At 46.0% G+C, this 21,466-nt stretch overlaps 2 protein-coding genes across 11 annotated transcripts in view; one reads left to right on the top strand and one right to left on the bottom strand.

Annotated features, from left to right (window-relative positions):
- ARHGAP23 (Rho GTPase activating protein 23) overlaps window positions 1-10,576 on the top strand; it is a 138,644-nt gene extending 128,068 nt beyond the window's left edge. For all 6 annotated transcript variants that reach the window (XM_044002236.1, XM_044002238.1, XM_044002235.1 and 3 more), the window contains one exon: window positions 7,853-10,576. In XM_044002236.1, the coding sequence (XP_043858171.1) occupies window positions 7,853-8,953 (1,101 nt within the window). In that variant the 3' untranslated portion in view covers window positions 8,954-10,576. The remainder of the gene's footprint in view (window positions 1-7,852) is intronic.
- Window positions 10,577-15,690: 5,114 nt separating this feature from the next.
- Window positions 15,691-21,466, bottom strand: part of SRCIN1 (SRC kinase signaling inhibitor 1) — a 134,285-nt gene continuing 128,509 nt past the window's right edge. For all 5 annotated transcript variants that reach the window (XM_044000289.1, XM_044000293.1, XM_044000291.1 and 2 more), the window contains one exon: window positions 15,691-19,044. In XM_044000289.1, coding sequence (XP_043856224.1) covers window positions 18,910-19,044 — 135 coding nt within the window. In that variant the 3' untranslated portion in view covers window positions 15,691-18,909. The remainder of the gene's footprint in view (window positions 19,045-21,466) is intronic.

Here is a 21,466-nt window from a genome sequence, read left to right as displayed (position 1 = left end):
CAGTGAGCCATGCCTTGTAACAGTCAGTCAATCAGTCAGTAGTTAAGTGCTTATTATTTGTGAAGTTTTTTACACATATTATCTCATTCGACCCCCATGATACTCCAGAAAGGTAGGTGCTATTATTATCCCCATTTTACAGATGAGGACACTGAGGCTAGGAGAGGTTAAAAACAACTTGTGGGGCAGCTAGGTGGTGCAGTGGATAGAGCACTGGCCCTGGATTCAGGAGGACCTGAGTTCAAATCTGGCCTCAGACACTTAATACTTACTAGCTGTGTGACCCTGGGCAAGTCACTTAACCCCAATTGCCTCACCCCCCAAAAAAACAAAACAAAAAACTTGCCCAGAATCACATGGCTAGTGGGTATCCGAGGCAGGATTTGAATTCAGGACTTCCTCTCTACAAACCCCCAACTTTAGCCACTATCTGATTTAGCTACCTACCAAGAGGGGAGAGAAAGAACAAGAGACCAAAACATTTCAGCAAAACTAACCTCCCTATCCATGGAATCTGATAGTATTTTCAAGGTGCCACACCAGCAGTTGACCTCAGCTCTGCAAAAAAAAGGGAGAGAAGATTGTACTACTTTCCTTAGTCTTTTTTTCCCATGGGACAATGAGGGTTAAGTGACTTGCCCAGGGTCACACAGCTAGTTAAGTATCAAGTGTCTGAGGCTGGATTTGAACTCAGGTGCTCCTGAATCCAGGGCTGGTGCTTTATCCACTGAGCCACCTAGCTACCCCCACTTGTACTACTTTCTAAATCATTTCAATGATCACTGAGCCCCCACTCCAGGCACCAAATCTACAATTATCTTTCTTGGACCCCTTTGGCTCTCTGAAACAGAGGTCTGCTGCAATTAATTGCCTTATTACCTTTCCCTATTCTTAGGCCACTGCCACTATTACTTGGATGTCCAAGTCTGTTTGTTGTTGTTCAGTTGTATTCTACTTTTTGTGACCCCGTTTGGGGTTTTCTTGGCAAAGATACTGGAGTGTTTTGCCATTTCCTTCTCCAGCTCATTCTACAGATGAGGAAACTGAGGCAAACAGGGTTAAGTGACTTGCCCAGGGTCACACAGCTAGGAAGTGTCTGAGGCCGGATTTGAACTTAGGGAGTCTTTCTTACTCCAGGCCTGGTGCTCTGTTAACTATGGTGTCACCTAGCTGCCCAAGTCTAGCACTCATATACCTTCCAGACCATGAACATAGGTTTTGTTTACAAGGGGAAAAGCAATATAAAAATTCACAAATACTCATAGATTTAGGGCTGGAAGGTAGCTAAGAGTTATCAAGTCCAACCTCCTCTTCAACTCCCTTCATTTTACAGAGGAGCAAACAGTCCAGAAGAGGTTAAATACCTTGCCCAAAGTCACATGACTGTGTGAGGCAGGATTTGAACACAGTCCTCTTGATTCTAAGTTCAGTGTCCTTTTCCACTATGCTACACCCACTTAGAGGGCCAATGTTTGGAAGATAAAAAGAAGCAGATTTTGCTAAGAGGGCGGTATAATTAGAAGTGGGAATATCAAAGAAAACAATCCAGTTACTTCCAAACAACAGTTGTCAGTCCTAGCTTGTCCCATTGTTCAACTCAGTAAACATTAATTAAAGGCATTATGTGCTGGGAGCTTGGGATACAGTGACAAAAGGACAGAATCATAAATCACGATCTTCCCTGAAGGCAGGAATTTGGGGGGTTTTGGAATCCCCAAAGAGAATGATGTCTTTTACCCCAGAACCACCCCGCCCCAGTTTGGAATTTCACTCTCTGGGGGCCCTTGGATCAAGTTCATTTGACATTTTCTTCTACAATACAATCGGGCCACTGGGTGGCACCATAGTGCACAGAGCACCAGGACTGGAATCAGATTTTCTCTTCTTGAGTTCAAATAATGGCCTTGGATGCTTACTAGCTACATGACCCTGGGCAAGTCACTTAACCCTGTTTGCCTCAGTTTCCCCATCTGTCAAATGAGAGCTGGAGAAGGAAATGGCAAACTACTCCAGTATCTTTGTCAAGAAAACCCCAAATGGGGTCATGGAGAGTCGGACACAAATGAAACAACTGAACCACAAGGTGTGCGTTACATAGGATCTTTGAGTGGAATAGGACTGCAAAAGCCATCTAGTCCAACCTCCTAGAAATCTCTGCTATAATAACCCTGGGGAGTCGTTCAGCCTCTGCTTGAATACTTCTAGTAATAGAGAGTTCACTCCATTGCAAGAATCCCTATTCCTGCGGCAGCTAGGTGGCGCAGTGGATAGAGCACCAGCCCTGAATTCAGGAGCACCTGAGTTCAAATACGGCCTCAGACATTTGACACTTACTAGCTGTGTGACCCTGGGCAAGTCACTTAACCCCAAATGCCTCACCAAAATAAATAAATAAAAATCCCTATTCATTTTTTCAAAAGGTGCTGATTGTTAAAAATGTTCTTTCTTAAACTGAACCCTTATCTGCCTCACTCCATCGACCCTAGTTTTGCCCTCTGGAGCTACAGAAAGCTCATTCATCAGCCATTGACTAAGTGTGTTCTATCTAGTAGGCACTGGGCTAGGTGCTAGGGGATACGATATCAAGGGGGGGGGAGGAGAGGAAGGAGAAGGAAAGAAAGAGAGAGAGAGAGAGAGAGAGAGAGAGAGAGAAGGAAGGAAGGAAGAAAAAGGAGAAAGAAAGAAAAGTTGTCCCTACCCTCAAAGAGCTTAAATTCTATTGGGGAGGAAGTTGCAATGCCCTTCTGACTCCAGGCAGGGTCAGTGCTCTATCCACTTCGCCATCTAGATTCCCCTTGTTTAGTTTTTTGTTTTTTCACATAAGCTTCTGCCAATCAACATCTCTTCCATCTAGTATTCCTTGGAGTTAATTGATTTTAAACCTAAATGTTTAAAGTTTTCTATTTGCCCCAGCATATCTATTATATCCCAGTATACCTATTTGTATTTATTTAGTTGTTAGGAGTATTTTGAATTTTTTTGAAACGGACGTTCTTCAGAGGTGCATTTGCAAAATAAACAAAAGACATTCAACAGTCCGATGACTTAAGGAGAGGGAGTGGCTGAAATAGGATGTAGTTGGCAGAAGAGGGTTTCTGGGTAAAGGGAGGCTGTAGCTGCCAGATTAGATCAGCAGGTTTGGGGGACATATATCATAGTGATAGAGACTAGACTTGGGATTTCATTGACATAGGGAACTCCCTCAACCAACGCAGATCAGCACCTTCTCTGCAACTTAAAGAATTGCTCAGGGGCACTGAGATCAAGTGATTTGCCTAAGATCACACAGCTAATATGTGGTAGATACTGGACCTGGGACTAGATCCCTATCCATCATACCACACTGCCTCTCATACTGAGTAACATCCTCCTAAGACAGGACAGTCTCAGATAAAAACTGTTTACTTCCCTTTCTCTGCTCCCTATTCAAAGTGGAGGTGAAAAAGATCATTAAAAAAAATCAACAATTTTTTTTTTTTTGCGGGACAATGAGGGTTAAGTGACTTGCCCAGGGTCACACAGCTAATAAGTATCAAGTGTCTGAGGCTGGATTTGAACTCAGGTCCTCCTGAATCCAGGGCCAGTGCTTTATCCACTGTGCTACCTAGCTGCCCCTATCAACAACTATTTTGTCATTGACATGATTATCCCATTGGAATCTCACAAACATTTTAGGAAAGTAGGTACTACAGATTTTTCTCACCCCTATTTCACCAATGAAGAAATGTTTTAAGGAAAAACCTCTCATCTATCGGTTATTCCAAAGCATTGGTCTCAATCCAGCAGTTATAGTTGAGTTCTGTATTTGACTTCCAAGACTTCTCATCTCACTGAGCTCCCTAAGATTCCTTTCCTTATCGCCCCTTCCTACACACACATTGATCTCTCTGTGACCTCACTTTCTGTTGACCCTCGGTTTGTCTCATCGTTTCCTAGAGTTTAGATCTGGAAGTAAGCTAGCAGTAAGCAATAAGTCATTCTGCCTCAGACTTTTGTAGCTGTGTCACCCAGAGCAAGTCACAGCTTTTCTGGGCCTCATTCCAGTGTAGTGGTTGCCAACATTTTTGTTGTTGTTTTTCAGCAACAACAACAACAATATGAGCCCCCGGGGTCATTTTAGTATACTACTCAGAATCCTCTTTACAATTATTTACTGCTTCAGGCACCATTAAAGAATTTTTAGCACAAATTCCTAAGGGGTTCCTGAACTACTAAATGGGAACTATTGCTCTTGTTCACTCTCTTCATTTTAGAGAAGAGGACAGTGAGATGGCCCAGAGGGATGACTTGGCCAGGTTGAAAAAATAGCAGCAAGACTGGTATTTTAGCCCAGGCACTCTTAATTCTAGTGTCTTCTGAACAATCATGACGTATAGTACTTTAAGGCTCCCATTTAGAGGCAAGTAGATGGCTCAGGGGATAGAGTTCTGGGCCTGGAGTGAAGCAGACCTTAGTTCAAATCCAGCCTCAGATACTTACTAGCTATGTGACCCTGGGCAATTCACTTAACCTCTGTTTGCCTGTATCCACTGAAGAGGAAATGGCAAACCATTCCAATAGCAAAGAAAAGCCCAAGGTCATTATAGTCCACAGGGTTGGGAAGAGTCCAACATATCACCAACAACAGGACTTCCAAAGAGTGCTTTACTTAAAAAACCACACAACACAACAAAAATTGAGGCAGACAGTACAAATATTATAAGTTTTACACATGAGGGGAAACCCCCCCCCCGGAAAGATATTAAATTACTTGGCCGGGATCATACTACTAGTGAATGTCCAAATCTAGTGCTTTTCCTTGTGTATCCTACTTCCTCTCCACAGTTTGAATGATGTCTCATTGACTAGAATATCCCCCAATTTGACTTTCAGTAGAGAAGACATGGGGCAGCTAGGTGCCAGGTCAGGAGTCCGGAAGATTCATCTTCCTGAGTTCAAATATGGTCTCAGACACATACTGGTTGTGTGACCCTGAGCAAGTCACTTAACTCTGTTTGCCTCCATTTCCTCATCTGTAAAATGAGCTGGAGAAGGAAATAGCAAAGCACTCCAGTATGTTTGTCAAGAAAATTCTGTAAAGAGTCGAATCGGACTGAACAACAATAACAACAAAAGAGAAGACATACATAGCTGTGGGTGTCAGTGGGTATCTTTAGAAATTTGAAGGCCTCTCTAATGGAGAAAAAAGAGGTAAAGTCCAAATTGTGAGGAAGGATTTTCTAACAGCTATTCACTAATAGAATGGTGTCTGTTGTTAAGTAGTGAGCTTCTTGTCACTGCAGAGTGTTCAAGAAGAGTCCAGACGGCCATCCCTGCAGATCATAAAAGACATCCCTCCATGGGAAGATGGATGAATTAGATGACCTCTAAGATTTATTTGACCTCTTAAAATTCTCAATCCTGGGATTTCTTGTGGCCCCCAGCAATATCTTTTATGGGATCCCACAGATATTCTCAGATGGGCCATCTGCTCTCTTCCTTCTCTCGGTCCCCTATTCAAACTGGGGAATGTGAAGATGTTACTAAAAACCAACACCTATTTTATATTTTATACATATTATCCCATTGAAGCCTCACAACACTTCTTACAAAGTAAGTATTACAGGTTTTATCACCCTCATTTTACAGATGAATAAACCGAGGCTCAGAGAATCACTTAATGATTATGACAATTATCTTTGTGGCTATGGACAAGTGTCACAGTCAGGATTTGAACACTGCTCTCCCTGATTCCAGTTCTAGCATACCATACAAAAGCAGTGTTTGAAGTCATAAAGGAAATATCTTGGAACAGTCAGGAAGACCTGAGTTCTAATCCTGCCTCAGACTTTTTTTTAAAGTTATATCATCCTGAGCAAGCCATAGCTTTTCTTGGCCTCGGTTTACTCATCTGCAAAATGGGCTTCATGGTGCTATGGAAAGAGCACCAGATTTGAAGTAGGAGTATCTGGGTTAGTATGGGACCATGAACATGTTACCAAACTCCCCTAGGCTTCAATTTCCTCATCTGTAAAGTGGGACTGGACTCGGTAACTTTTTTTTTTTGCGGGGGGCAATGGGGGTTAAGTGACTTGCCCGAGGTCACACAGCTAGTGAGTGTCAAGTGTCTGAGACCAGATTTAGACTCAGGTCCTCCTAAATCCAGGGCCAGTGCTTTATCCACTGAGCCACCTAGCTGCCCCTCGGTAACTTTTAAGATGCCTTCCAGCTCTAAATCTCTGCTCCTATGATTTTTGACCAAAAGAATAAAGGTAATCTGCCAAATTCACAATACCTCCTCCCCCAAAACAGAGAGAGAACAATTGGTTACAATAATGATAGCTCACATTTATATAGTGCTTACTGTGTGCCGGGCATTGTGCTAAGTGCTTTACAAGTATTATCTCATTTGATCCTCAAAACAACCCTTGGAGGTAGGTGCTGTTAACTGGGGTAAACAGAAGTTGTGACTTGCCCAGGGTCACACAGCCAGGACAAGTCTGAGGCTACATTTGAACTCAGGTCTTCCTTACTCATGCCAAGTACTCTGTCCACAGAGAAGAACATAGAAAAGAGGGAGATGCAGAGAAGAGGGAAGGTGTGGGTGAGGAAAAGACTGTCCACTTAGCTTTTGCTCAAAGACCTCTTCTTTCCTGAGATCACTGGTTTCACTTGTAGCCCTCCTAGGAAGTTGCCACAGAGCTGAAATTTACCTCTTTGCAACTCCCCCCACCCCCATTCATTTTCCATCAATAGACTCAGGGTAAAAACCTTTAACAGAATATATGTTGCATATAGCATGTATGTAAAAATAAACAATTTAAAAACCGAATGAAAGGACTTTACCCCATATAATCAAAAGTATTTTTCAAGGACTAAGAGCTGGTTTTTATTCATAACCAAGAAACACCAGAAACCTTCCCAGTAAATAAAGGATGCCTACAGTCCCCACTGTCACATCACCACAGGCTTGGAAGGAACCTCAGAGGTCGTCTAGTCCAGTCCTTACCTGAAGCAGGATTGGCCTTTCACCATCCTCAACAACGGGGCATCCAGCCTGTGAACTTCCAATGATAGGGACCTTACCACCCCCTGAGGCAGTTCGTTCCATTGTAGACAACTCTAAGCATTTATATATTTCCCCCTTTTTAGGGGTTGGGAAGGGGTGGTAAAAATTGGCATCTTGACTGGTGATTTCATCAGTGTGAGGGAACTCCAGGTGTGGAAGTTTGACCACTCCCCTATCAATTATAGCCTTAAGGGAGTTAATTAACATCCTTTTTTCTTTTTTTTTTCTTTTTCTTTATATTGAGCCCAGATCTCTAGCTTCCACCCATTAGTCCTACTTCTGCTCCTGGGGCCAAGCAAAAGCCGACCAATCCCTCTCCCACACAAGATCTGAGGATGGATTAAGCATTTCCAGACCAGTTGAGTGTGTTAGGGAGGGCTAGCTAGGGCAGGACTTTTTTTTTTTTTTTTTTTAGTGAGGCAGTTGAGGTTAAGTGACTTGCCCAGGGTCACACAGCTAGTAAGTGTTAAGTGTCTGAGGCTGGATTTGAACTCAGGTCCTCCTGAATCCAGGGCCAGTGCTCTATCCACTGTGCCACCTAGATGCCCCTAGGGGCAGGACTTCTTAAACTTTTTCCACTCGCGACTCCTTTTCGCCCGAGACCCCGGGTGTCTAGGTATATAAAACAGGTAGGTATACGTAACTTTTTACTGGTGCCAAATTTTTCGTGACCCCCACATTCCGTGACTGAACCGCCCCGTTTAAGAAGCTGGGAGCTAGCGCTAGCTGGGAGACAGTTGGGCCCCGGAGCCCCAGATTGGAGGTCTGCGTGTCTCCTAACTGACCCTCCCTTCTCTCCCCAAGGGCTCGTGGGCTCCAAAGAAAGAGCCGTACACGCGGGAGATGCTGGCGATCTCCTTTATCTCGGCGGTGAACCGCAAACGCAAGAAGAGGTGCGAAGCTCGGGGGCTGGGGAGCAGCACGGACGATGACTCAGAGCAGGAGGCCCACAAGCCGGGGACCGGGCTGCCGGCGGCGGCGGCGGCCCAGGCCCACGCCGGCCCCGGAGGGCGGCCGCCGGAAGCCGGTGACCTCGGGGCGCCGGGCCGCCACAGCCCCCCGCAGGGCCCCAAGGAGGGGGCTGCGGAGCGGCCCGCCGCCGACACCCGCTCCATAGTCTCCGGCTACTCCACCCTATCCACCATGGACCGCAGCGTGTGCTCGGGGGCCGAGGGCCGCGGCGGGGGCGGCGGGGGCGCCGGCGACGAGGCCGACGATGAGCGCAGCGAGCTGAGCCACGTGGAGACCGACACGGAGGGCGGCGGCGGGCCGCGCCCGGGGCCCGAGGGCCGGTTACCCCGCCGGCCCTCCTTCAGCTCCCACCACCTGATGCACTGCGACACCCTGGCCCGCCGCCGCCTCTCCCGGAGCCGGCCAGACGGAGACGACGGGGGCTCCGGGGGCCGTCCGCCCCACCCCCCCGCCGACCTCGCTGGCTCCGCCTCGTCCAGTAGCCAGGAGTCGCTGCGGCCGCCGCCCGCGGCGGGGGGGAAGGCGGCCCTCACCGCCCGCCCCTCGCTGACGGAGCAGCTCCGGCTGCGGCTCCGGGGCTCGGCCGACGACATGTTCGGGGTGAAGCTCCGCAGGCCTCTGTCCCCCGAAACCCGGCGGCGCCGCAGCAGCTGGAGGCGGCACACGGTAGTGGTGCAGAGCCCTCTGACCGACCTCAACTTCAACGAGTGGAAGGAGCTGGGGGCGGGCGGCGCCCTGTCCCCGGGCCAGGGGGCCCCGGCCCGGCCTCACAGTGACAATAAGGACTCGGGCCTCAGCAGCCTGGAGTCCACCAAGGCCCGGCCCTCCTCCTCCACCTCGGCGTCCCTGCCCCCTCCGGCCGGGGAGCCGGCCCCCTCGCGCAGCCAGGCGCCCCGGCGAACAGCTCCGTCGCGGCTCCACCAGTGTCTGTGACCCCGGAGCCGCCTCTCTGCTCTTGTGACCCCCCAACTTTAGATGGGAGTGGGTGGGGCTGCCCCTGTCCCTCCAGTCACCTTTATTTTCCCGCTTGGCCAGACAGGGGGAAAAGGCAAGTGATGTCTCTAGCGTTGATGTTTTTGTGCTGGAATTGGTGAGAGAGAAGAAAATGGGAAGTTGGGGGACAAAGTGAGGGAGTGTGAAGAGGACAGGGATGGAAAGAGAAAGCGAGTCAGGAAGACAAGAGAAGCAGATAAGCCCTAGAGAGAGAAGGGAGGGAAATAGATGAAAGCCGGATAAGTGGGGTAAAATGAAGACAGTTCCAGGCATTCTGTAATCCACCTGTATGTCTGCTTCCGTGTACCCCTCCGGAGCCTTACACCCATGAGCCCAAACATTCCCCTTTAACTATGCAGGGGAAGGGCACCCCTTGGTTTTATTCTAAAGGAAAGATGAATGGTGCCAGTTGCTTACTTCTCCCCCTATCCGGACCCCAGCACTAGTCACGGATATCTGATTCTCAGGAGTTAGGGAGAGAGAGTAGTAAACAATTTTGCATCTCCTGGAGCTATGTGTAGGGGCTGGGGGGAGCTAGTTATTACCTTACGTGGATGTATGCTGTGTGTGTCTGTATTTGTGTGCACTGTTGTCCCAGCCAACAAATTTCCGTAGCAGTTTTCAGGCTGTCCCCTGCTGTCTATAAGCGTCCCTGCTAGAAGTCAACCTTCACCTGCTTCTTCCCGACCCCTGCAGACTGGGCCATCATTCCCACTTTGTTCCCTGCTGCTTGTCCAAGTGAGGTCAGAGGGAGAGACAGGGGTCCGCACCCCTGAGGCAAAGACAAAGATCGGGACTTCCCCTAACTCTAAACGTTTGCCAAATGTCTCGGAGATCTAATCTTTACCCCATGAAGGGCTTTGACCATGGGGAGCTGCAGTAGGAAGATCCCCATACAGTTTTTTTGGGGGGGAGGGGAAACCCTAGGTGCCTCCTCCTTTTTCCCTCTGCTTCTGTTTTGTTCTTCCAACCCAGTCTGCTCTTGTTTTCAGGACTTGAGCATCTGGGCCACCATTTCCCTTAGGGGACAGGGATCATCACCACCAACACTCACCTACACATACCCATCCCACTGGCTAAAAAGTCAAGTTGTTCCTTGCAAGGTGGGTGGGTAGGGCTGCCACCTCTCTCCCCTACATTGTAAATAGACTGAAAATAACCAGATGACTCCACCATACTCCAAAATCCAGTCATTCCAGGGAAGCCTTGACAGGATTTCATCTTCCTTGGCTGGCAGTTCTCCTGTTTTATGCAAAGATTTGCTGTAAAGTGGATTTCTTTCCCCACACCCCCCTTTTTTGTAAATAGTGTCTTTAAATGTGTAACATATTATAAAGAATTTATAAGGATTTTTAAAGATGTTTCGCTCATTTAAAAAGTGCTGTAACAGTGTTGATAAATTCCACTTTGCCCCCAACTCTTCCCCTCCCATCTTGGCATGTCTCTTCTTTCCATGTGTCATTGGAACACCTTTCTTTAGGCAACAACTAAAAGTTTCTGCTTCTGAAAAATCCTGTCTTAAAAGTGCAGTCTATATATTGGAAATAAATGGCCTTCTTCAAAGAGTCTGGTGTCTAACTTATTTTGGTGAGATCAAAGATTTAGATCTTAGTGTGCATCTTATCTGGTGGTCCTTAACTGTGGCATAGACACCTTTGGCAATCTGGTGAAGCCTACAGACCACCTTCTCAGAATAACTTTTTAATTGCATGAAATAAAATTTATAGCATTATATATGAAATACAATTAAGAAAATTAACAACAAATTCAGGACCTTTAAAGACAAAGAATGATGCTAGAGAAGTCAAGTGAACTGCCCAATATCACACAGAGTCAGGACTGAGATTCAAACCCAGAAACTCTGAATCCAGATAAAATACTTTTCTACTGTACCTTGGAGAAGGATGACAGTGAGATTTCAGGGAGAGAGGGAGGTCCCAAGACCAACTGACTTTAGATATAGAAGAACATATAGCCCAACAACCCACTCCCACCCATTTTATAGAGAAATAGAATCATCTCTCTACACTCAAAGAATTGTGAATGTAATCATTATGTATCAATAATAATGGCCACCATGACAGTTCTGGGGTATGGCTCTTTAAGTCTTGGGTGCACTTTGGACTTAATTGAAAGTTAAACATAATTTTTCGTTCTCCTTTGGTGTGGGGGTAAGGCATGGTCTCTTGCTACAGAAATGAGTGAGTGGATGCCTCTATTGCCTCCCAATACCATGAAGGTGGCCTGGGTCCTTAAAGGCTATGCTTCTGGAGTTCAAACCCTAGTAGGTCTTACCAAGTTGAAAAGCTTCAATTACTGACTGGGCTATTGCCCATATAGCCTGTATCTGTCATATGAGACTAGCTTAGTACAATTTGCATCCACTGGTCTTAAGTGCAGAGAAGTTCATCCAAAGATGATGAGGTGTTTTTATTTTTTACCTTTTGGGGCACAACAACTAGCAAAGACTGTTTATTAAGGTTGAGATCTGTTTCTGTGGGAAAATTAAGTTATTACAAGTTTTTAACATAATATTGTGATCATTTTATTTTAGTATAATGGGTTTCCTTTATGATCCTATGTATTTTATTCTATGCATTTTAAAGACATTATTGTAAGAAGTTCATAGACTCCACCAGGCTGGTAGAGGCGTCCAAGACACAAAGACAGCCAAACCCAGTGGCAGTTAGGAAGGCATCCTGATCGGCTAAGAGTGATTCTGAGATTGTAGAATGGAGAAATGAGCTTAATCTAGAGTACCTAAGAAAGCCACTCTCAAAATGGTGTTTAGTGGTAGGAAAAGAGGGTCAAATACAAAATGATGGAGTTGAAGCTTCAGGTATAGGGAATAATTCAGTGGGAAGGGGGAAAACTTTAGCTATAAGATACCTAAACAAGCCTGCGATTCCTCTCTCAGGGCTTGGTAACTTTTTGTTATGTGTACCTTCCAGTATTCATAATTTTATTCTTGAGACATTTTGACCCATTTACCCTTTTCCCTTCTGAGGAAGCCCCAGAAAGGTACTCCTGTGGTCTGTAATATGTGTTATCGGGGAAGGAAAAAAGGAAGTAGGGACTGGAAGTACAACAACTAAGAGATATAGCAATGGCAAAAGAAAGTTGAAAGGTGATTAGCTTCTTGAGATTGGAGACTGTCCTGTTTTCCTACTTGTATCCTTAGTGCTTCCCACAATGCTTTGCTCATAGTAAAACCTTAATAAGTGTGTTTGTTTGGTTTTTTATTCATCCATTCACCAATTCTCTAAGACTTGGACTTACTAACTTCCGATGAAATCATTCTTTAAGTTCATTCATTTATTCATTCATTCCATAAGTCTTGGACTTGCTGCTTCTCCTATGAGATCCCATAAAATATAGGGTACTGCTTATTTGTCAGTAGTAGGGATGGAGATGTTGTAAAGAGGGACTTCCCCATGAAAAAGACTAAGGTTTTTTTTTTCTTTGTCGATATTGAAAGATAAGGGATAGGGGCAGCTAGGTGGCACAGTGGATAGAGCACTGGCCCTGGATTCTGGAGGACCTGAGTTCAAATCCAGCCTCAGACACTTAACAATTACTAGCTGTGTGACCCTGGGCAAGTCACTTAACCCCAATTGCCTCACCAAAAAAAAAAAAAGAAAGAAAGAAAGAAAGAAATGAGACACATATATCAAGTGGTAGGGCTGGGAGAGAATGACTGTAACAAGCCTCAAGTGAATTTGTCCCACTGGACAAAGTGGAGACAAGCCAAAGGGCTGTGTAATGTCTATTATGAATTTCGGTTTTAATTACATGGGAAACTGGATGGTAGCTTGGGCTTCCAAGGAGAGAAAAGAGATGATGGCACTCTCCATGAAAGTATGCAGAAAGCTGGGTTTGGAAGTCAGAAAGTCCAGCTCATACAAGAAAGCACCTCCTTCCACTTCTTTTCAGAGGTGGGATCCAAAGTTGTGGGTTATCGCATGTATTGTCAGATTTTTAAAAATAGAGATGGTTTTGCTTCTTTATCTTCTTGCTCTTTTAAGTTAAAAAAATCTTCCACATTGATTTGTTCTGCTCATTTTCCCCTTTTTTTTAAAAATCTTTTGTTATAGGAAATTGCTCTCTGGGAGGAGACAGGAGGAAGGATAAAGGAAGAAATGTAGGTGATGTAAAAATAAAATATATCAATGAAAAGTTGGGTTTTTTAAAAAATCCATCTCAGCAATCAAAATGAAATTGTGGTTGTTGGAATGGAAGAGAGGTTTGCTAGGAATACTAAGCCTCCCCACTGTGGTAGAACCCAGAGTGAAGTCAGGATGAAGGAAAGATTTGCAGCTCTGCTTAGAGAACAGTGAAGAGGTACCTTTTAGCAGTGTCTGATGGAGGTCAGCAGTGATGCTAGCAAAGCAGCAAAGAGCCAAGGGACCCAGAAGCCAAGAGACAGCCTGACCAGAGGGATTCAAGAAACCAGGGTTGGGACAGCTGGATGGCACAGTGGATAGAGCACTTGCCCTGGATTCAGGAGGACCTGAGTTCAAATATGACTCAAACACTTGACACTTACTAGCTGTGTGACCCTGGGCAAATCACTTAACCCTCATTGCCCCACCAAAAAAAAAAAAAAGGAAGGAAGGAAGGAAGGAAGGAAGGAAGGAAGGAAGGAAGGAAGGAAGGAAGGAAGGAAGGAAGAAAGAAAGAAACCAGGGTTAATAAGATACATGGGAATATAGCTAGGGGGCACCCAGGCATCTCGCTGGACTTTTGCTAACTTTCCAGCTAATAGGCAATGAAGTGTCGGGGGGAGGGTAGACACAGGACCTACTAGCATCCTGGAAAGGATATTCCATGATGGCAGAGTAGCTCCCACTCCAGATTGAGTTGGAAATGAAGGAGGAAGAGATGGTGCTCTGAGATTATTTAGGGACTGGTTGGTTGGGAGTTGATTTACCAAAAGCTTGATTAGCAAGAAGTCCCAAAGATGTGGCAATTTCTGGACAAGAGAGAAGTAGACAGGGTCCTTCTAGGACAAAGCACATATCAAAGTGTAAAGGAAACAGCCATGAATTTGGGATCAAATGATCAAGTCCTGGCTCTCCATTTCCTAGTTACAGAACCTTGGGTAAGTCACAATTTCTTCAGTTTCCTTCCCCAGCCTTTAAGTACTCTTTTGGGAAGAGGGTCTACTCAGTGGACAAAATTTAAAGTCTTTGACTCAAATTGGGGTTATCATACTCAGGGTGTAGGGCAGTTACAAGAACTAGAAGTTACAAGGGTCTCCAGAAAAGAGCTCAGATAAAGCTTCAGCAAATTTGAAAAGCAGACCATTCCAAAGAGGGCAGTATCAGAGACCTTCATAAACATACAGCTTCAAACTAGTAATGCTCAGTCATTGGAGGTGCCCAGAGGAAGTTTGGACTAATATACAAACTTGCAGGGAGAGGTCTGGTGAGGACTTCCCATTCAATGGTGCCCTCAAAATAATCATGAGGGTGGGTGGGAGGAGAGCTGGGAAACAGCTCCTCAGAATCCTTCCAATTTCTAAGGATACATATGGAATGGAAGAGTGCCTCAGCAGGCCTTAGAACATGAGAAAGAAGACATAGGAGTCTAGTCCTGAGCTGGACTAGAATCCCTTAAACAGAGCCAGTCTGTATTTACCTCAAGAGATCTTCCTACTGGGAGTGGGGGTGGGGAGCAGGACCCATGGGAGTTTCTGGAAGAGGACAAGGGGAGCTGCCTGAAGTTTAGAAATCATTCTGCCAGCTGTTTGTCAGGAGTTGGAGTGGAAATGTACAGAGAGGCATCACACTAAGGGAGAACTGTTGACCTTTGCTGGGCCTGAAGGCAAGTCAGACTGCAACTTATCTAAGAGGTTGAGTATTCTAGGAAAGACTTCTCCAGCCTGCTGGCCTCCTTGAGTAACCCCTACCCTGATCCTGGAGTCCCCCTTTACTGGGGAAAGGATGCCTGGTGGGGGCAAGAACTTAATGTATAGCCCAATAGGGAGTAGGGACTCTCAAAACAAAAAGTAGAGTGTGTTCTTATTGGAGCCAGGAAACAGAACTTTGAAATAAAGATATCATGATAGCTAGCTGACTATCAGAAAATCTAAGCTGAGATACCAGCCTTGAAACAGACTTCAAGAAACCATCACTGAAGACTAGAAGTATCCTTAACAAAAGGCTGACAAAAACACCTCAAAGTGACAAAAGGTCAGGGAAAAGTTTGGAATTCCCGGGGACTGTGGGTCGTTTCAGGACCCTGGACAGCCTAAAGCTGAGGAGGAGGCACTCTTTCTCTTGGGGGCCAAGACCCCAGAAGGCCTGGGTAACACCCAAGAGAAAATATATCACAGTTCAGAGCCACACAGGGAACAGCTAGGAGCCCACACCTGGAGACAGAATGCGTTGTAAGTTCTAGGAGAGACTTCAGACAAGCACCATTCCTGAACATGATTCCAAATCAATTCTCTCAAGTTAGCTTTTGAGGAATGTGCCAATTCAGAAATCTGTACTTATGAATTATGTACTTATGACTCCTTCCTCGTACCTTGTGTGGTTACATTAAGTGACAGCAGTGAGATCCTGGATTATTTACAAAGGGCTGGGAAATCAGGGTTCTCAACTTTTCCTGTGCCCCAAGGAAGGTGCAAGTGTGAAATAACCAGACAGCAGCCCACAGAGGAGGAGATCCAGGAGAGGAAAAAGAAACAAGTTTTATTAAAGCCCCAAACACTTGGCTAGAAAAAACAAAAAGGGAAAGATGAGGAAGGACATTAAAAAAGAGGGAGGGAGAGAAAGACAGAGACAGAGAGAATACAGCAACCCTTTTCCATTTAGAAATTGTCAAGTTACACTGACAGAGATCACAGAATATCCAAAGCAGCCAGTCATTGCTACACCAACACGAGCCCTATGGGGGAGGGGAGGGGAGCACAGAGTCGCCCCAGCCCTAGGAGACCCCACTCAGGGCCCTTGGGGTGCGGCTCCTGTGGAAACAGCCTACTGGGGGAAGGAAAAGGAAAAGAAAACGCCCATGCGAGAGCCACGGCACAGCAGGGGAGAGAGAGGGGGAGGAGTACTCCCCCAGACTTCTTAGATTTCTTTTTGTCAAGCACACACGGACGGACAACAGACTAGTGCGAGCAGTGAGGCGCATGCAGCAAGCAGGGCAAGCGGGGTTAGAATGGGAACGTGCTGCGGGCGGGTTTGGTCGAAAACAAAACTTGGCAGAAGGGACAGGGAGGGTGGTCTTTATCTGGGGGCCAGAAAGGGCCTGGGGATTGTTCCATCCCTTCCCCTGGTGAAGGTTTTGGGAAAGGGGCCAGAGGAGTGGGACACAAGCGTATGCACGAACGCACGCACCGGGTGCGTGTACAAGCATGTAGATGGACACCTGCACACTCCCAGGACCATGTGCCTTCCGCCTCCCCCTCCATACACACAAAGTTGCAAGGAAGGGGAAGAAAGCATCCTTGATCCCCACCCCCACCCCGGGTCTCTTTTCAGTCGGCAGAGGTGCTGGGGAGGAGAGCAAGGCTGTCTCTGAACACATCTGTCCCCTCGCCCCTTGGCTTCACACAGGCCACAAAGGGACGTTACACTCAAGACAGTGACAGTGGGCAACACACTTGGCCTCCAAGGGAGAGGGACAGGAGGAGCGCAGGCTGGGGGAGGGGGCAGGAGCAGGGGCCATGATCCCCATAGGGCAGGAAAGGTGCAGTCTGTGGAGGGAGGGCACTGAGCTCCAAAGAGTAGGAAGGAAAGGTCAAGGCTGGGGGGAAACAGCTTTTGGGGTGGGGGTGGGGGGCAGATCCACTCCCCTGGGCTGAGGTGGGGGAAGGAGAGGGGTGTCTCTGTACAGCCAAATTGAACCAAACCAGAAGTCAGACAAAGCTGCCTCCCCGACCCTGGCCTCCCAGCCCCCTCCCCCGCCAGACAGCGGCCAGGGAGAGTGCTTAGGTTTCTTTTTTTTCCCGTTTTTTAAATATTTATATATATTTATATTACGTATATTATATATATATAATATGTAAATATATTTTTAAAACAATATAAAATGTTAAGACACTTCACTTAAATGTAAAGAGTTGCCTGCAATTAAAAGTAATTGCATCATTTATGAGGTTCCCCTTTTTTCCTTTATATTTTTTTTGTGGAGGGGGGGTTCAGGAGGGTTCAGTTTTTGTGAGTTTTTTCCTCTTCTAAATTATTCTTCAAAAAACCTCACACACCTTCATACAAAAATGATCCCAATCTTGAAAACAAGAACCAACCCACCAAAAAAACCAAAACAAAACAAAAAACCAACCAACAAAACACCAAACTTCAAAGTCTGACCCCCTTTCCCCCTTATCCTTTCTCTGTGCTTATACTCTCAGGAGACCCCGTTCCTGGCTGAGTTGATTGCACTACCTTGCCTCATTCACTTCCTGTGCTGGCACTCATGTGCTTCAGATGCTGAGGGAGAGGGTTCAAAGGGACCTTGTTTTCTATTCTAGGTCTACTCCCCAGCTTTCATTCAGTTACCCATCCCCACCATCCTGGACCCTGGGACAATCCTAGATTCCTTCCAGTCCAAGGCCCACTTAATAACCTTCTGGACACCTCAGGATAGGCCCAAATACTCTACAGGGCCCTGGGCCAGTGCAGCTCCTAGACTGGTCAGGCCTGAGCTCTGGCTGGCCAGCCAGTTCCCTTTGTGGCCACTGTGACCCAAGTCCAAAGACTCCGGATCCATGCCTGTTTCTCCACCACTTCAGTACTTCCCTGAAAATTCCTATATTTCTAATGGGGGAAGAGGAGAATCTGATAAATTTCCTTACTCTCTTCTTCTCTTTCTCTTTCCTACCTTCCCTCACTGACTAATCTTCCAGATTCCCACATAATCTGGCAACCATCTTAGTACCACATCAGATTCTTGCTGCCTTCCCCCCTCCTTTTAAATAAATTAATGACATTTAAAGTGCTAAATTAATAAACTAAAAGTAAAGTCCCTTCCTGGGGTGTCCTCACTCCCCCAGGGCAGTGTCCCCTCAACACTGGACTGCCCTTGCCCCAAATGCACAGAATCCCAAACAGCCCTCCCCTCACTCCAGCTCTGGACTCCGTGAGTAATTCCTTATTGCCAATAAAGGGCAGACCTCATGTCCTCTCTCTTGAAGACACAGACACGGAGGCCTCCCTGCAGCCCCTGAAGCTGGGGGTTCTATCTCCAGTCCATTCATCTTGGCTTCCAATGCCTCTTCCAGGAGGAGAGAACCAGCATAGCAGCAGCAACAGATTAACAGTCATGTCCAGAGGTCAGACAGTCAGGAGGTTGTTTCCAGGGTCTCTCCTTGTCCCCCCATCTCTGAGCCCCCTCATTAAAGTTGGGTCCAATGTCCACTTCTTCTCCCACGAAGGTATCAGGGTGGGAGAGGGGGTACCTTTCACAACTCCAAGTCCTTATAGCTTGGAAATTCCAGACATATGTTGAAGTTCATTTGGAGCAGTATGGGGAAGCCAGAAGGGAATCAGGAAAAAGGAAAGGGGGAGGGAGGGAGGAAGGAGGAGAGGATGGGTAAGAATAACAGGGAAGTACAGGATGGTGAAAGAGGAAATTGGGATAGAAAATAGGGAAGGACGGTGGCCCAAGAGGAGACCATTCCAGGACAGAAAAGGGGGAGGTGGTGTGTTTGATTTTCATTTTTTTGTTTTGGCTTTTTAAAAAAGGTCATTAAAAGTGGATTATTTAAAAAAATCAAAAACACCACAGGTGGGAATAGGGCAGCTAGAAGGTGGGCACAACTGTGGCAAATCCTGTTGAGATTGTGGAGGAGGGTATGTTGGGAGTGGAGAAATGAAGGGAATATGGTGAGAGGTAAGTAGAAGGAGGAAGAAGAGGGGAGGAAATGGGAGGAAGATCATAGGGCTTTAGAAGGAGATGGAGGAATTCCTTGCCCCAAAGGAAGTCAATACGGGGATGGAGGTTCTGGAAGCAGAGGGTTTTTCTGAGACTGGGCTTGAGGTCTCATTTGACCCGCTCACCTCTTTAGATGGTCTACTGACCTGGAAAAAAAAAAAAAAAAGCAGGGGTCAGTGTGCCTCTAGCCAGAGAAAAACTCCTCTAGGCATCTTTGAGAAAACTGTCTTACAAAGAAATGGGCCAGAGGGAAATGTGGAGAAGGAAATTCCTGTACTGGGGGTGGGGCTGTGCCTACAGATGTGTGAGAGAGTACGTTGCATGGACAGAAAATTAGAGGAGCTAGAAGACCAGTAGGAGAGTGGAGCCTACTGAAGGAAGGTGAGAGAGGAGGAAGTAGGTGGGACAAGGGCAACCTCGGCCCAGAATCCCCAGAGAATCGGGGCGGGGCGGGGGGGGGGTGGGGATAGGAACAGGAGATGGAGAAGGGGGAAAGAAAAAGTGAAATGTTAGCTATGGTGCCAGCAAGTATCCCCACTTGGGGCAGCATGAGTTAGTCCAAGTTGGGAGGTAGGGGGAAGGGAAGACCCTGTGACTCACTGAAATGGCCTGGGGGAAGAACCAAATTTAGGCTTCACTCTGACAGCTCACCTACCCAATTCTGCCCCTTCTCCTTGGCCTGAGGTCCAGGTTAAGTAAGGCTCCAAAAAAACATGGCTTTCAGTGACCCAAGAGAGAGGAAATCCTTTGATCTTCTCTAGGAAATCTCAAGGGACTGACCTTGAATCTAATTGAGTTAATTGATAGGTGTTTACTGATTAATGCAACTCCCTTGCCCCTTCACAGAAACCTAAGACATTAGTAATACTAAGACCTCAGCAGACTCCTCTGCGTGACATATAGGAGTATCTAGAGTCCCCTGAGGGTTCCCAACCTAAAATACACACACCTCTAGGAAATACAAGAAGCTTGTCAAAGGAATGTGGGGAATACTTGGCAACTAAGTGTATTATCCTCTTGGAATTCAACTTGATTTCATTTCTTGTGTGAATATGCATGGAAAACCCTCAAAATTATTTCCTTTTATGTTGAGTAGGAGACAAAGGAAGGTTCAGAGAAAAACCAAATTGTTTGGGGATGAGAAAAAGTGAGGACCATTTTGTCCAGACAGAATCCCTGATGTGTCATGCCCTACTCCCTAAGGGTTGCACCCTTATAAAGTATCTCATTCCATTTTTAGAGAGCCATGCTCAAAAGATTTCTTTATATTGAGCTGAAATTTGCGTTCCTAGAAGTCACTCATTAGTCCTAATTCTGCCTTCTAGTGTTCAATTAAAACAGTTTTCTCTTCTACTTGATAGCCTTTCAAATCTGTGGATTCGCATGTTCTCCCCTTAATTCTTCTCTTCTGCAGGCTAAACATCGCCAGCACCTTTAATTCTTTCCTATGTGATGCACTCTAGAGGGGGGGGTTCTTGTTCTAATAGGGGTTGACTAGGTGACCCATGAGCTTTCTTCAAACTATGAGAGTCTATGAATGCCCTCACCATCTTGGCTGCTTGCCTCTCATTGTGCTCCACTCGAAACTGAATACAAACCTCTAGATGAAGTCTGGCCAGCAGAGAGTACAGGAAGACAATCATCTCCCTGGTTTGGGATCCTATTCCTTCCAGTGATGCAGCCTAAGATTGAATTAACTTTTTTGGGCAATCATATCCCATTGAACTTGTAGACAAATATCTCTAGGTCTTTTTCACATAAGCTGCTACTAAATTTCACATAAACTCCTACTACCTCCCCAAACTGTATTTGTGCCATTGATGCTTTGAGCTCAAGTGTGGGACTTTACATTTATTCTTGTTGAGTTTCATCCTGTTAGCATTATCCTACCAATAGAGAATGTTGAGGTCAATCTGAATCTTTCTTTCTTTCTTGTTTTTTTGCAGGGCAATTGAGGTTAAGAGGGTCACACAGAGAGATGCAAATTAAAACAACTCTGAGGTACCACCTGACACCTATCAGATTGGCTAAAATGACAAAAAAGGAAGATAATAAATGTTGGAGAGGCTGTGGGAAAATTGGAACACTAATGCATTGTTGGTGGAGCTGTGAACTGATCCAACCATTCTGGAGAGCAATTTGGAATTATGCCCAAAGGGCGATAAAGCTGTGCATACCCTTTGACCCAGCAATCCCACTTTTAGGTCTTTTGCCCAAAGAAATCATGGAAGGGGGAAAGGGACCCACATGTACAAAAATATTTATAGCTGCTCTTTACGTGGTAGCAAGGAATTGGAAGTTGAGGGGGTGCCCATCCATTGGGGAATGGCTGGACAAGTTGTGGTATATGAATACAATGGAATACTATTGTGCTGTAAGAAATGATGAGCAGGAGGAGTTCAGAGAAACCTGGAGGGTCTTGCGTGAGCTGATGATGAGTGAGATGAGCAGAACCAGAAGAACGTTGTACACAGTATCATCAACATTGAGTGTTGACCTACTGTGATGGACTATATTCTTCTCACCAATGCAATGGTACAGAAGAGTTCCAGGGAACTCATGATAGAA

Source organism: Dromiciops gliroides, chromosome 4, assembly GCF_019393635.1.
Source record: "Dromiciops gliroides isolate mDroGli1 chromosome 4, mDroGli1.pri, whole genome shotgun sequence".
NCBI classification, from domain to species: domain Eukaryota; kingdom Metazoa; phylum Chordata; class Mammalia; order Microbiotheria; family Microbiotheriidae; genus Dromiciops; species Dromiciops gliroides.
The sequence above is the reverse complement of the archived record's forward strand: the minus strand, read 5'-3'. Positions and strand labels throughout refer to the sequence as shown.